The sequence below is a fragment of the Triticum aestivum genome, chromosome 5A, assembly GCF_018294505.1.
Source record: "Triticum aestivum cultivar Chinese Spring chromosome 5A, IWGSC CS RefSeq v2.1, whole genome shotgun sequence".
Lineage (NCBI taxonomy): Eukaryota > Viridiplantae > Streptophyta > Magnoliopsida > Poales > Poaceae > Triticum > Triticum aestivum.
The window spans coordinates 506,718,298-506,731,551 of NC_057806.1; the positions used below are offsets into that span (position 1 = coordinate 506,718,298).

Here is a 13,254-nt window from a genome sequence, read left to right on the forward strand (position 1 = left end):
TGGGAGGTCCTCGGCGTCCGAATTTTGCTGCCGCAGCTTTGCTCGAGTGCATCCTAGTTGGTCTTCTGATGCGTCCTGTTGGTGGCGGCTGTCCGGGCATACCCTCCGCAAGTGGTGTCGGCGAGGCACCAACGAGTAGGAAGCAAGGATGCGTCGGGTGCAGGAGGAAGAAGGTGGTGGGCCTAAAAGATATATATTATACTATGAAAATATATTATTTGTACACTAGGAAAATGGGTAGTACTAAAAGATATCTATAAATATTTGTAAGATTTTAAAGAAAAAAATATATACTTATAGAAACTTTCTATGCACAATATTATATTTACAAATTTCCAAAAATTCCTAGTCCGTCGGGTTGACAACTAGTGTAGTCTTCCTTTTTTTTTTTGAGACAAACTAGTGTAGTACGTCTTTCAAAGTGGAAATCACGCGCTCGCAGAGAAACAGCCATTCAAGCCCTGCCATTTCTGTCTTCCGCTTCGCCCTCTCCTCGTACAAAAAGGCCCAAAAGCCACCCAGCCGCCGCACCTGCCCCCCACAAACCCTAGCAAGAGAGGCTGAATCGTTTGGGGGCGGAAAAAGAGGAGGGAGTTGAAGATGGTGAGGAAGTTTAAGGGAGTGACGCCGCGGGCGCAGGAGCAGCGCGGCACGGCCCCGGAACTCGTCGCCGTGCAGGAGGTGAGTGGAGCACGTCTTGCCTGGCTGCTAGCTATAGGTCTAGGTCGTCGACGGAGCTCTTTGCTGTTATATTTGTTGCGCTCCCTGGTAAATCTGAATCCGATCTGATCGTGGTATAGGGCCGGGGTCGCATCTCGCATGCACATACGGTCGGGTAGGGGATCGATCGGAAGGGACAGATGAGGGGATTTCGCCGCCGCAGTTTTTCTTGACTGCGCCCTAGTTGGTCGTATCCGCCTTCGTTGGTGGTGGTGCCGGAGCCCGAGTTGAGGGTGGCGAGCGGCGAGGGTAGGAAGCGTGGGGGCACGTCGTCGGGTGCAGGACGAAGAAGATGGTGGGTGGCGTTGCTCATGCCGTCGTGCGCTGGGGACGAATCGGGCGTGAACCCAAGCAGCTATGGCTGGACGAATCGGGTTGAGATTCCGCTCGCTAGCTAGCTACTGTAGCTTGCATCGGGTTCTTTTCCCTCTGCTACTCGCACAAGATCAAGCGGCTTCCTAGCAATAAATCGATCAAAATTGATTCTGCACTACTACCTCTAGATGTGATAGATTTTTCCCTTTCTATGATTGATGCGTCCCAGATGTGATAGATTTTTTCCTTTTTTAGGAATGAGGTGTGATAGTTTTTCTAAAACGCTATAAAAGGATCGATTTGCCACGGTCAAAAATCTGACGTCAGATTTGTAGCAGGGTTCTAGTCTTTTGAGGGGTCAAATGTGATAGTTTAGGGAAAATGTTTACCGAGTTTCCGTTAGATGAAACTCGGCAAACAAAGGCCGCCGTCACGGCTCTGTCGCCTCTTGCAAGACATGGCCCACGTGTCAGACTTTGCCGAGTTCCTTCTGTTGGGAACTCGGCGAACTTGATATTCTGCTGAGTTTTTTTTTTGGCCGAGTCGTTTTTCATCAGAACCTGGAAAAGCAAGAGCTCTGCTGAGTTGCTTATTACTGCCGAGTCCAATTTTCGATCAAACTTCGCAGACAGAAGTTTGCCGAGTTCCTGACAGAATGAACTCGGCGAAGTCTTGGAACTCGGGACAAAACCAGATTCTAGTAGTGCCTTATTCTCTCTCTCTCTCTCTCTCTCTCCATTTTAGGTTGTTGCACTATTCATTTTTATTTTTCCTATGCACTCAATGTTATTGTGAGTAACATAGACCTAGGTCATTTGAATAAATGGTTGTTGTATCAGGCACCACGTGATGATGTTTTAATGAAGGATGCTGCATTGAAACGCAAAATCATGAAAGTGCCTAAGTCAGGTTCCAATCGTAAGACAACTTGTTTTCTCTATTATTGGTTATTGGTCCTCCAAGTTTTTAACCTGTGTGTTGATAATTTCATTGAAGGTGGCGTCGCTGAGAATAGCGATGATCAGATTCGTGATTCCGTGCTAAAGATTCGGAAAATACGGGATTCTATTGTATGTTATGTCTTCTCTTTTGTTTCAGGAAAAAAATGATGCTTGTTTTTCTAATATTTTGTTCTAGTTGAGAATCTGATGTGAATTCATCCCCTCTTTGTTTTAGCTTCGCGAGGAATTCATACTTCAAGACAGAAGTGCTCAATGTGATATGGACATACAGAAAATTAAGAAAGGTATTCTACCTTTTACACATCTAAACATTCGTTGGATTGATAATCATTTGTAGAATTGTCATTGTTTTGTGGCAAACATTGTGGGCATGTTTTGCTAGGAGCCATATATTCCCAAAGTTATGTGTTAAATTGTCGTGCTCCTCACTTTAAACTCTGGACAAATCGTCCATTAGAAATGTGGCAAATTTTGGTAAGAAGTTATTTCTATATGAGCTCATAGTTTAAAATCGCGGGCGAACATAAATTGCGGCAGAGATTTTGGCCACGATGAGTAAGGAAGGAATGGCTTGATCTCCGGCGATGGCGCCGCGATCCGGCGATTTCCCATGCCATGCAGATCATGTAGCCATTTCAGATTTGTGATAGCGCCGCTATTGCGGCAGTTTCGTCCGCGATTCCAAACTATGTATGAGTTCCACATTTCCATTACTCTTCATGTTTAAACCTTATGCAGAAGAGAAGATGACAACGGGAGTGTTGTCGTCAATGATGGACAAATATAAGCAACCTAGCTCAAATATAATGAAAGTTGCCAATCTAGCTTTCTCTGGTGATGATGGCATAACCAAGAGCACTAGGAGGATGGAATTGAGCTTGAAGGAGGCACTCGCCCAACGCAATAAATGCATGGTAAGAAACCTCGCGCTGAACTGATGCGTTAAAATTTTAAATGACATTTGTACCTTTGACACTTGTCAATGCAGGAGCTTGATAAGATCTGTTGTGATTGCGATTGGATGGCCCCTAGATACACAGTAGTACCTTCACTAGCAGATGGTATGTGTAAATACCTTTACTCTTATCTCTATAATTTTCCAAATGAACAAGCATTGAGTTCTTGGACCATATAGGCACAATAATAAAGAATTTCATAGAAATAGCTCTTGTGCCACATACTTTCTGATTAACGTTTATTGAATCCAATCCCTATAGCGCACCGTTGGTATCATGCTTGGGCAAAAGAGTTTTCAAGTGGTCAGATCTTTAAACCACTTGTCTGTGTTTTGTTCTAGTGTTATGTTTATTCAACATCACGGTTTGGTCCATGGTTACCAAAGACATGTGTCGCGCCATTGTAGGATCTATCAGAGATCACCTCTACTCACTTCATTGCATTCCACTTGTCAAGAACTGAATAGGTCTGCACCTAGCAATAACCAGGAACTGCTATTCGATTTAGTGCCATCTTCTCTCATTCATAGCTCCCACACATTGTTTTTTGAGCACTTATCCACGAGTTACTCTCCTATCCTTTCAGGAATGCACGTCGGTGAAGTACGTTTGAGATGCCCTGATTTTGAGATGAGCATCATTGGTGATCCTTGTCCGACCCCACATGATGCGAGGTGCTCTGCAGCTGCCAATATGATACTGGAGCTTGTTAAGAAGGCAGAGGAAAAAGAACAACATGATAACTGATGCAAAGTTGCTAGCTCGGAACTAGCAGGCGCTAAGGCTAATATTGCCAAAGAGTGAAATAAAGCAACTTAGCTATTTGTTGTTTCGATGTATGAACGACTTAATGATTTGTGTTGTACGAGTTTGTACTATATTGCATTGTGGCTCATGCGTGCTGACCATGTGCTCAAACGGATTATTTTTACCATTATTTTACTGAATTTTTCCTTTTTGGGAGAACCTATTCAAATTTGCTTTTGGGCGTAATTTCACTTATGTGCATATGATTGGGTTGCATTTTCACAAAATTACAGCAACCTTTTCAGAAGGTTTCTTATTGTTCTAATTTAGAAATTTCATTTGTGTTTATCTTGCTTGGTTTTGCGAGTGAGGCATTCCTGGAGCTTGATTTTTTCTAAACATCAAAAACCATAGTTCAAAGTTTAAAAATTTATAGATTTTTGTACATATGAATGCATTCTACACTAATGTAAAACACGCTAATGCCGGCATTCTAAAAACCACATTCTAGGCGTGTGGAAGGTCAACACCACCAATATAACGCCATTGTTATAAAATACAAATGACATTGGTCCCCACGCCATTGGTATTTTACATACCGGTGGCGTGGCACTATTCACTCGCGCCACAACTAATAGCAATGGTATGCACATGGATAGCACACCTCCATTATACACAAGTAATAACAGCGTGATTTAAAAAAAATACACAATACATGCACGCAGTCAAATATTTATGCATTCATTCATATATTCAAATACATACATTTAGTATGTATACATTGCCAAGATCCACGAGTCTACAACACCGTCGTGTCACCGTTGCCATCGTCACTGTCATCGCATGTAGAGGTTGTCCTTGTTGTAGCCTCGTGTGGATGTCGTCGTCGTCGTTACCACTACAGCCCCGTGTCAATTGTCGCCGCAAGTCGTCATCGCAGCCACAGCCCCGTGTTGATGTCGCCGTCGTTTGTCACCGCCACATCCCCGTGCGATGTTGGTGTCGTCGTCGCCACCGCCGCCACCGTCGCCGCCACCGCAACAACTTACTTCCAATGTAAATGATGAATTAGCTATTAGCTAAAATATAGATTGAGACTATGAGGCATTTCATCGAATTATAAGGAAAAGTCAAAACATTTCAACAGAGATGCTTAGTTAACATTTCAACAGAGAACAAAGATAGATTCATATCAACACCATTACCGAGAACACTCCTACTGTTGACAAGAATTTTCATAAGCATTGCCACACTTACCATTTGCAGTACCTAACTGAGGGAAAAATAAAGTAGACTAAGGTCAGCAATGGCATCCACTACAATGAAGCTCCTGGTTCATCTATTTTTTTTACCAGGGGTGCTTAATGCAAGGAGACTGATACTTAGTACTCAGTCTAGCACTTGTAGCTAACCTGCAGCAGCTTTAGAATTTCTGCCGTGACGATTGTGCTGAATGAACCTTACTCCGGCCAAGCCCATGCTGTCGACGGCGATGGCGGAGCAGCAGCTGGGCGGCACTCCGTCGCAATCTGCAGTCAGCCCTGATGGCGAGGGCACCGTGGAACATGTTGATGGCGATGCCAAACATGTCTTCTTACAAATTTCAAAGATACAAGCAAATCAGTAGATAGAAGTTCAGACTGCACAAAGCATGCATTGTCCATGTGTATTAAAATGACAACATGTAGTATAGCAGCAGAAATTTACTATGATGCTAACTCTATATTTAACATGCATCTGTCAGTAGTGAAAACCCAGCTTAAATTATATTTCTGGCTCAGCGTAATTTTGTACAGATGTACAATATTTTGATTCGGTGATTCCTAAACAAAATATTGTACTGCTGCTACTTCTACTTCAGTACATGCAGCCGTGCAGGATGAGCAAGACATGCACGATATTACCTTCTTTTCTTTCCTTCATTTTCCCTTTTATCCATGGCAGGCTCGGCGAGTCCAGTAATTCTGAAGGCACATTATTCAGAGATCGCAGGTAGTCATATTTGTTAACTAAGATGTATGTATGGCCACACTATTTATCCCATGCTGTAGCTAGGTATATGACTTTCTTTTAACAACGGTAAACACTGTCGGCAAGTGCAGCGATGACTCTGCAATGCAAAGATGGGATACTGGTGCCGAACAAGACCATATTGTCTACTTCTATAGTAACTTTTACATCAGAAAGAATTTCATATTGGTACTCTTTCTTCTGATTGTGTTATTATAGGCAAAACAACAGTTCAAAATTACATGCATGCAAAATAAACTTTTAAGTTTGTGTCCAGTTAGTAAAATCGTAAGTTGGCTATGCTACAAAATCTAACCTCGCATTTTTCAGTCTGTGCGAATGATCTTTGGAAAAAGTGCTGTTCACATATCTTTTATTTGCTACTCTAATTTGCAACAAAGATTGAAAGGAAACTAAGCTATATATAGACCGAGAGCTAAAGAAAATTACTGCCAGAACATCCACGAACACAGTGGATCACCTATAGTTTAGTATAGTATGGTGAAAATCTGTTTTGAGAGCCTCAAATTCAGTGTTCATTTGCCAGCTATATGTTTGCATACATCAGAATTTTGACTGGACAACAAGTTCATGCTGATCTGAGATAGGATTGCTGGCAACTTTAGAGAAATAACATGGAAGGGTTGAAAGATTTCCATTCACTTCCTTCTCTAAATCTAAATGACATGAATGCATCTCCAAGTTAGTAGTTAAGAGTGTGCTATGTACAGTATAAATCAATCATTAATCATATAGTAGACTGAAAAACAGAAGAAGAGGGAAAAGAAGTGCATCGGTTACTGCCTCTGAGTTCCGTCGAGGGCGCCAGTCTACGCACCACGGGCGGGATCTCGCCGGATCCGCCGTGCGGCGACGGAAGACGTGATCGGTGGAGGCCGGGGTTACGGATTCTCATCGTCAGCGGCGGTGGAGAAGGATATTGCCAGCCGTGGGGGCCGCCAGATGGGGGACGTCGAGGAGGACCTCGCCGGCCGTGGGGGCCGCCGGATGTGGGGCGGTGGAGGAGGACCTCGCCGGCCGTGGAGACCGCCAGATCAGTGTGGTGGAGAAGGCCATGGCCGGCGGTGAGATGTGAGGGAGATGGGGCAGTGGACGGTGGGCGGCGGTGGCTGTGGGAGAATTTCTTTTAGCATCAGACACAAACGCTCATATACACGCGCATATCATCTTGAGATTTACGAAGTCACCGTAGGCGCTTCGTCATCGACGGGAATGTCTCCTCCCACTGAAAACGCATCGCTGGAAATCCTGAAATAAAACCAAAAATAATCAAGCACCAGAATTTGAACCCTGATGGATTGAAGATACCACTGTGCACCTAAGGGCATGTACAATGGTTGATAAGATAGTCTTATCTTAACTCTTGCATGTAAATTAGAGATGACAAAAAAACATGTCTACAATGGGTCATTTCTTAGCCTTATTTTCAATAATTAGTTGTTCCTAAAAACATGATGAGACAAATTGTGCTAAGAGATCATCTCTTGTCTTTTCTTAAATAAGAGAAGACAAGCCTTATCTTACGATTTCTCTCTCCTCCACCTCATCATTTGTCCTACATGTCACTTTTAAGATAGAACCATTGTACATGCCCTAACCAACTCAACCATAAGTTGATTCGCGTGGCTGTGGGAAAATTGGGGATCGCGGAGAGGGAAAATCCTATTCGCGAGCGAGCGACAGACATGGGCCGGCACACTTATACATAGTGCGTCCAGCCGGGTTTTTTCCTGCAACATTTTTTTCTTGGTTCTTTTCGGCTTTCTATTGTTTTTTTATTTCGTTTTTTCATTTTCATTTTCTGTTTCTTTTCCTTTTTAGTTTATGTTTCTTTTCTTTATGTTTTTTTAAATTCCACAACTTTGCAAAATTTGTTCGCAAATTAAATAAAAATGTTCATTTTTTCAATTTTTATTCTTGAGTTTCAATAAATGTTCCTATTTCAAAATTGTCCATGTTTTCAAATTTTGTTTGCATTCGAAAAATGTTTTAGGAATTTCAAAAAGTGTTCCAACTTTCCAAATTTGTTCACAAATTTATAAATTTTCATGTTTTCAAATTTTCTTTACAAATTGGAAAAATGTTCGTAAATTCTATAAATTTTGTTTGGGAGTTTGAAAAAATGTTCCCGTCTCAAAATTTGTTTGCAATTTCAAAAAATGTTCATATTTACAAGTTTTGTTCAGAGTTTCGAAAAATGTTCCATTTCCAAAATTGTTTGCAAATTTTAAAAAATGTCTGTTTTTTCAAATTTTGTTCTGGAGTTTCAAAAAATGTTCACATGCAAAAGTTGTTCATGTTTCCAAATTTTGTTTTGAAATTTGAAAAATTGTTCCTGTTTAGTTTTTTGGTAGTTTTAAAAATGTTTCCATTCTAAAAAATATGTTCACGTCTCCAAAATTCATTTGTGTGTTGAAAAATGTTTGATTTTTCTTAAAATTTGTAAAAAAACTAATAATGTTCGTGTTTGATAAAACATTCACATTTTATTTTTGGAAAAAAAGTTTTGTGTTCGAATTTTCAAAAATTATTCAGAAATTAAAAAATGTCCCATTTTCAAATTTTGTTCAGGGTTGAAGTTTTTAAAAATTGTCCAGATATTTAGAAATGTTCCAGTTTTCAAATTTTGTTCACAATTTATAAGATGATTTCACTTTTCAAAATATTCTCCATTTTGTTCACGTTATTTAGAAAATGTTCGGCTTTTAAAAAAATTGCCTTTGAAAAAAGCACCATTTGGGGATCTTCGGTTCGATCCCTCATTGGGACTTTAACTTTTGCAAATCTTTTACACTTCTGCCGCTGTCGACAGTTTCTTTTTGAGTTGCGTTGCTAATCTAACACAACATCTGGTCTAGCGCAGTGGCTTCACAACACCCACATTACTACCGAGGTGGAGGTTTGAATCCTAGCACCGGCGCATTTCTTTTTCGCTGTTTTTCACCTCGCGGATGGCAAATGGGCCGGCTCAGGTGAGCCGCCCCTGTGCGACACATCAACTGTTTGACGCAAAAAGCCTCACATAGGAGCTCTCCGCGGAGAGAGCTGTTCGTGTGCCGGCCTGTAGGGTTAGGTCGGTCGTTTGGGCCTTTTGGGCTTTTGGGTGCTACGTCTGCGTGGCATTTTCTATATTTGTCTATAAAACAAAGAACATTGACTTATATATAAAAAACAAGGAAAATTGATCGGTAAGAGTAAAATAAATTCATGGGAATTAAGTGGAATGCTGTAGACTTTATTGGTGGCGTGAGTCACAAGCAATTATCAATGGCGTTGGTGCGTGTACACAAGCCATAAGTAATTGGCCCAAATTTTCATTAATTTCAAATTGCTCGGTCCGATTACCGGTGCGTCGTAACAAATCCAACACCACCAATAGGGTAAATACTGGTGGCGTGACAAAAATTTACACGCCACCACTAACTTGTTGTCGGGTTGGCTGTTGGATCTCAAATAATAGTGACGTGGATTTTGGACGGCGCGCCACCAGTAATGTAGTGGTGATGTACCAAATATGCAAACGCCAACATTATTTAAAAAAATAGTGGTGGCGTGGATTAAAAATAAGGCGCCATTAATTAAAGTTGTGGCTAGCCCTTTCTGTACTAGTGCTACAAGTGTTTAATGTTTCACAATGAAATACATTAACATTTGAGCCACACAAAAATGGAAAATTTGTGAATTATTAATAATGAACAATGCATGTACTGTTCAGTTATCAAAGTTATGAATTTGTTTTTGGTAGTTCACATGTTAACATATATCATCATTAAACTCTTCATACATGTGGAATTTTTTCAAAAAAAATTTGGAAGTTCAAAATGTGAATTTTGAACTTTTCAAATAAAAAGTCAAACGAGCTCAATACAACCCGAGCTCTGAAATGGAATTCCGAGGTTTTGCATCCTTTCTCGTTAACAGTGAACTACAACAATATAATGTTATATCTATCCAAATATGTTATTCGCACCACCTGTGGGAGCCCCCTAAAAATTGGGCCAGAAAATTTTCTATTGTTTATTTAATAAAGTATAACCATATTACTATATTATTAGTGGTGAGATAACTGACGCAAATGTCTCATCATCATCATCGAAGTGCTACAACGTAGTCTCATCATCATCGTCATAATTATCCAACACAAATGTCTCATCATCATCTCAAAATAGCAATACAAGTTATTACAAGTCTCGAATACATGCAACTACATGGTAACATACACATGTTTCATCATATATCAATCTAAACTATGATATACAAGAGAAGATCGATCACTATGAGCAAGAGTTGAATTATGAAGTAGTTGTTGAGTCGGTTTTGATTCCTCTCCCGCGCTAGCGTGAACCTCAAGTAAGTAGCTTCCGTTTGGATTCTACTCTGAAAACCTTTATGGTTGCTGCTTGGGAAGCGTTCGACTTGGGCATGACACTCTGGTCACTCGTCGTACACTCCCAGAACACTCCCTATGCACGGCATAGCACTTCTTCATCATCGATCTATATCCTTGATAGAGATGCATCATCATCATCCGTATTCATCAATAATATGCAACATAATATACATAAGAAACACGAAGAGAAAGAGTTAGCAAAGGGAAGCACCATATAGTAAACATAATCAATGAAGTTCATCGTGCCCAAACTAACTAACTAGACTGCTACGCAACACAACAAAATTTGCTCTATTTTATGACATTTCACTTGTCATGTATAACCGTTTTTCGTCCCGGAAAATGTCTTGGTGACGTTTTTCGGCCGTCATCCCCATCGTCACCAAAGTGCCGTCATAAAAAAAATAAAATCTCGACGGTACCACTTCCTCCGTCACGCAAGATTGTATCTTAGGTGATGAACCAAAAATTTACGCAGATGACCGTTCTCGGTGACGGCCTAGAATGTCACCTATGACAGCCCAATCTGTGGCCTAAGATCTTTTTGGCGATGATAATCCCGTCACCGGTGATCTATCCGCGGGTTTGATCGCTCAAAGATTTTGGCAGGTAGGGTCAGCAATTGCTGATGTGGCTGCTTCCAGGTGGGTTCACCGAGGGTTTTATTGTTGATGGTCCCGTCAATAATAAAGTCGGTGTCAGTTTTGACCGGTTAATACTGATGACATATGGGCCCACAAGATGCTGATGGCTGCTTAGATGTGGGACCAGATGGTGCTGACGTGGCTGCTTACATGTGGATCAAACTATTTCATAAATGATGCAACCATAAGAATGCGTAGTCCTCTCCTTATCCCACTTCTTTCCCCTCACTCAACGTTTCCTCTTTGTCCCGGTCCCTTCTCCAGCCGCCCCTCATTAATAAGGAAAACCCAAGTAGTAGAGTGGGGGCCGTGCTACTACTAGCATGTTGTAGCTTACTTTTAGCAGTAGTGCTGGGGTGCAACACCGCACTACTGCTACACAGACTTAGCAGTAGTGCAGGTTCATCCAATGCTACTGCTAACTAGGTGAAGCGCTGGTATGAACCCTGCGCCACTTCTAAGTCTGTGTAACAGTAGTGTTGCCCCAGTGCTACTGCTACTCTCTTACCCTACGCCACTGCTAAGATTTTCTGTATATTTTCCTTCTGTGTATTTACGTAGTATTTATATAGGTCTTATACAATAACAACACACACTACTGAAATCAGGTAATTTGCCTAGTGGACGGAAAATACATTGTAGCGATGTGACGCCCTCGATTCAATCGTACACTAATCATACACGCAAATGTGTACGATCAAGATCAAGGACTCACGGGAAGATATCACAACACCACTCTAGACATAAAATAAAATAATACAAGCTTTATATTACAAGCCAGGGGCCTCGAGGGCTCGAATACATCAGCTTGAATACAAACGAGTCAGCGGAAGCAACAATATCTGAGTACAGACATGAGTTAGACAAGTTTGCCTTAAGAAGGCTAGCACAAAACAACAACGATCGAAAAGGCAAGGCCTCCTGCCTGGGAGCCTCCTAACTACTCTTGGTCGTCGGCGTCCGTCACGTGGTAGTAGGCACCCTCGGGGTAGCAGCAGTCGTCAAAGGCGGCATCTGGCTCCTGGACTCCACCATCTGGTTACAACAACCAAAAAGAAGAAAGAAGGGGGAAAAGGGGGAGCAAAGCAACCGTGAGTACTCATCCAAAGTACTCGCAAGCAAGGATCTACACTACATATGCAACATTATCAACGGAAGGCTGTAGATGTTTTCTTCCCTGCAGGGGTGCACCAACTTACCCACCACGCTCGCTTAACTCCGGCCGGACACACTTTCTAGGGTCATGCCCGGCCTCGGCCAAACAATACGCCGCAACCCGACCTAGACTTAACAGAGAGGTCAGCACGCCGGACTAAACCTATGCCCCCAGGGGTCATGGGCCATCTCCCCGAAAACTCCTGCACGTTGCGTACGCGGCCGGTGAGCAGACCTAGCTACCTCCTTCAACAAGGCAGGCGCTTGCGCAGTCCAACCCGGCGCGCGCCACTCAGTCACTGACGTCTATTAAGCTTCGGCTGATGTATACGATGCAGAACGCCCATATTATGCCCACGTGATGGTTAGTGCTATCAGGCCAGAGGCCCCTCGGATCAAATATCCAAATCGTAGTGGATTAGGAACGCGCGGTAACAAGCAGAGACTCACGAAAGAGGTGACCCCGTTGCCCCGTCTCGAGGACTTGCGGCAAGGGCTAAGAATGCCCGGCCACGCCTCGTAATTATCTCACGGGCACCTTCCAGGTCAACCCGTCTCCACATCACTTTCCAAGTAACAGTTGTAAAGTCCAAGTATCCGTGTGTCCAAACATCAAGAGGAAAACCCAAGGAATCACCCTCGGTGGTTTCCACTCAATGTAATCATCAAGGTGAACGTAGAGGAATCACCCTCGAGGTTCACACTTGAGGGGTTGCACGACAGAGTCGTATCGGAAGTGGTTAAAGAGGAAATCACCCTCGATGACCACGACCGAATAGCTACACTACAGGTTAACATCAGAAGTGCTGTAGAGGTCTCACCCTCGGCACTCGATAGTAACCCAGCAGCGTCGAGCAACCAGGGGAAAGTGATGTGCGGTGCCGGGGCCTGGTCTTCAATCCCGTTGATCGGGTCTTCAATGATGAAGCAGGGGCAACAAGGACAAGGTGGGGGTCACTGATGGATCACTAACCAGCCTATACTAAGCAGTTTAGGATAAGCAGGTAAGGTGCAATAACAGGTACAGAAGCAGGCTATGCATCAGAATAGGAGCAAACAATAACAATAGCAAAATCTAATGCAAGCATGAGAGAATGGAATGGGCGATATCAGGATGATCAAAGGGGGGGGCTTGCCTGGTTGCTCTGGCAAGGAGTGGGTCGTTGTCGACGACGTAGTCGATCACCGGGGCATCAGCGGCCTCGGGGTCTACCGGAGAGAAGAGGGGGAATAAACAGTAAATATATAGCAAACAGAGGTAACACTAAGCATGACATGACGATACGTAGCGCTAAGCGTGCTCTAACGCGGTACTACACGTTGCAGAAGAAGGG

The 13,254-nt window shown here is 42.7% G+C and overlaps 1 protein-coding gene across 4 annotated transcripts; it reads left to right on the forward strand.

Annotated features, from left to right (window-relative positions):
• Window positions 1–469: 469 nt before the first annotated feature.
• Window positions 470–3,961, forward strand: LOC123107410 (uncharacterized). 4 transcript variants are annotated; one of them, XM_044529398.1, is made up of 8 exons: window positions 470–681; window positions 1,875–1,953; window positions 2,032–2,105; window positions 2,212–2,281; window positions 2,736–2,911; window positions 2,986–3,058; window positions 3,295–3,420; window positions 3,540–3,681. In XM_044529398.1, exons 1-7 carry the CDS (start codon window positions 601–603, stop codon window positions 3,414–3,416), a joined length of 675 nt encoding a protein of 224 aa, XP_044385333.1. In that variant the 5' UTR covers window positions 470–600; the 3' UTR covers window positions 3,417–3,420; window positions 3,540–3,681. The 4 variants fall into 4 exon arrangements, with proteins under 4 accessions (XP_044385333.1, XP_044385334.1, XP_044385330.1 ...); XM_044529399.1 differs by having other exon boundaries at window positions 3,361–3,420; XM_044529395.1 differs by lacking the exon at window positions 3,295–3,420 and having other exon boundaries at window positions 3,540–3,961.
• Window positions 3,962–13,254: the final 9,293 nt, after the last annotated feature.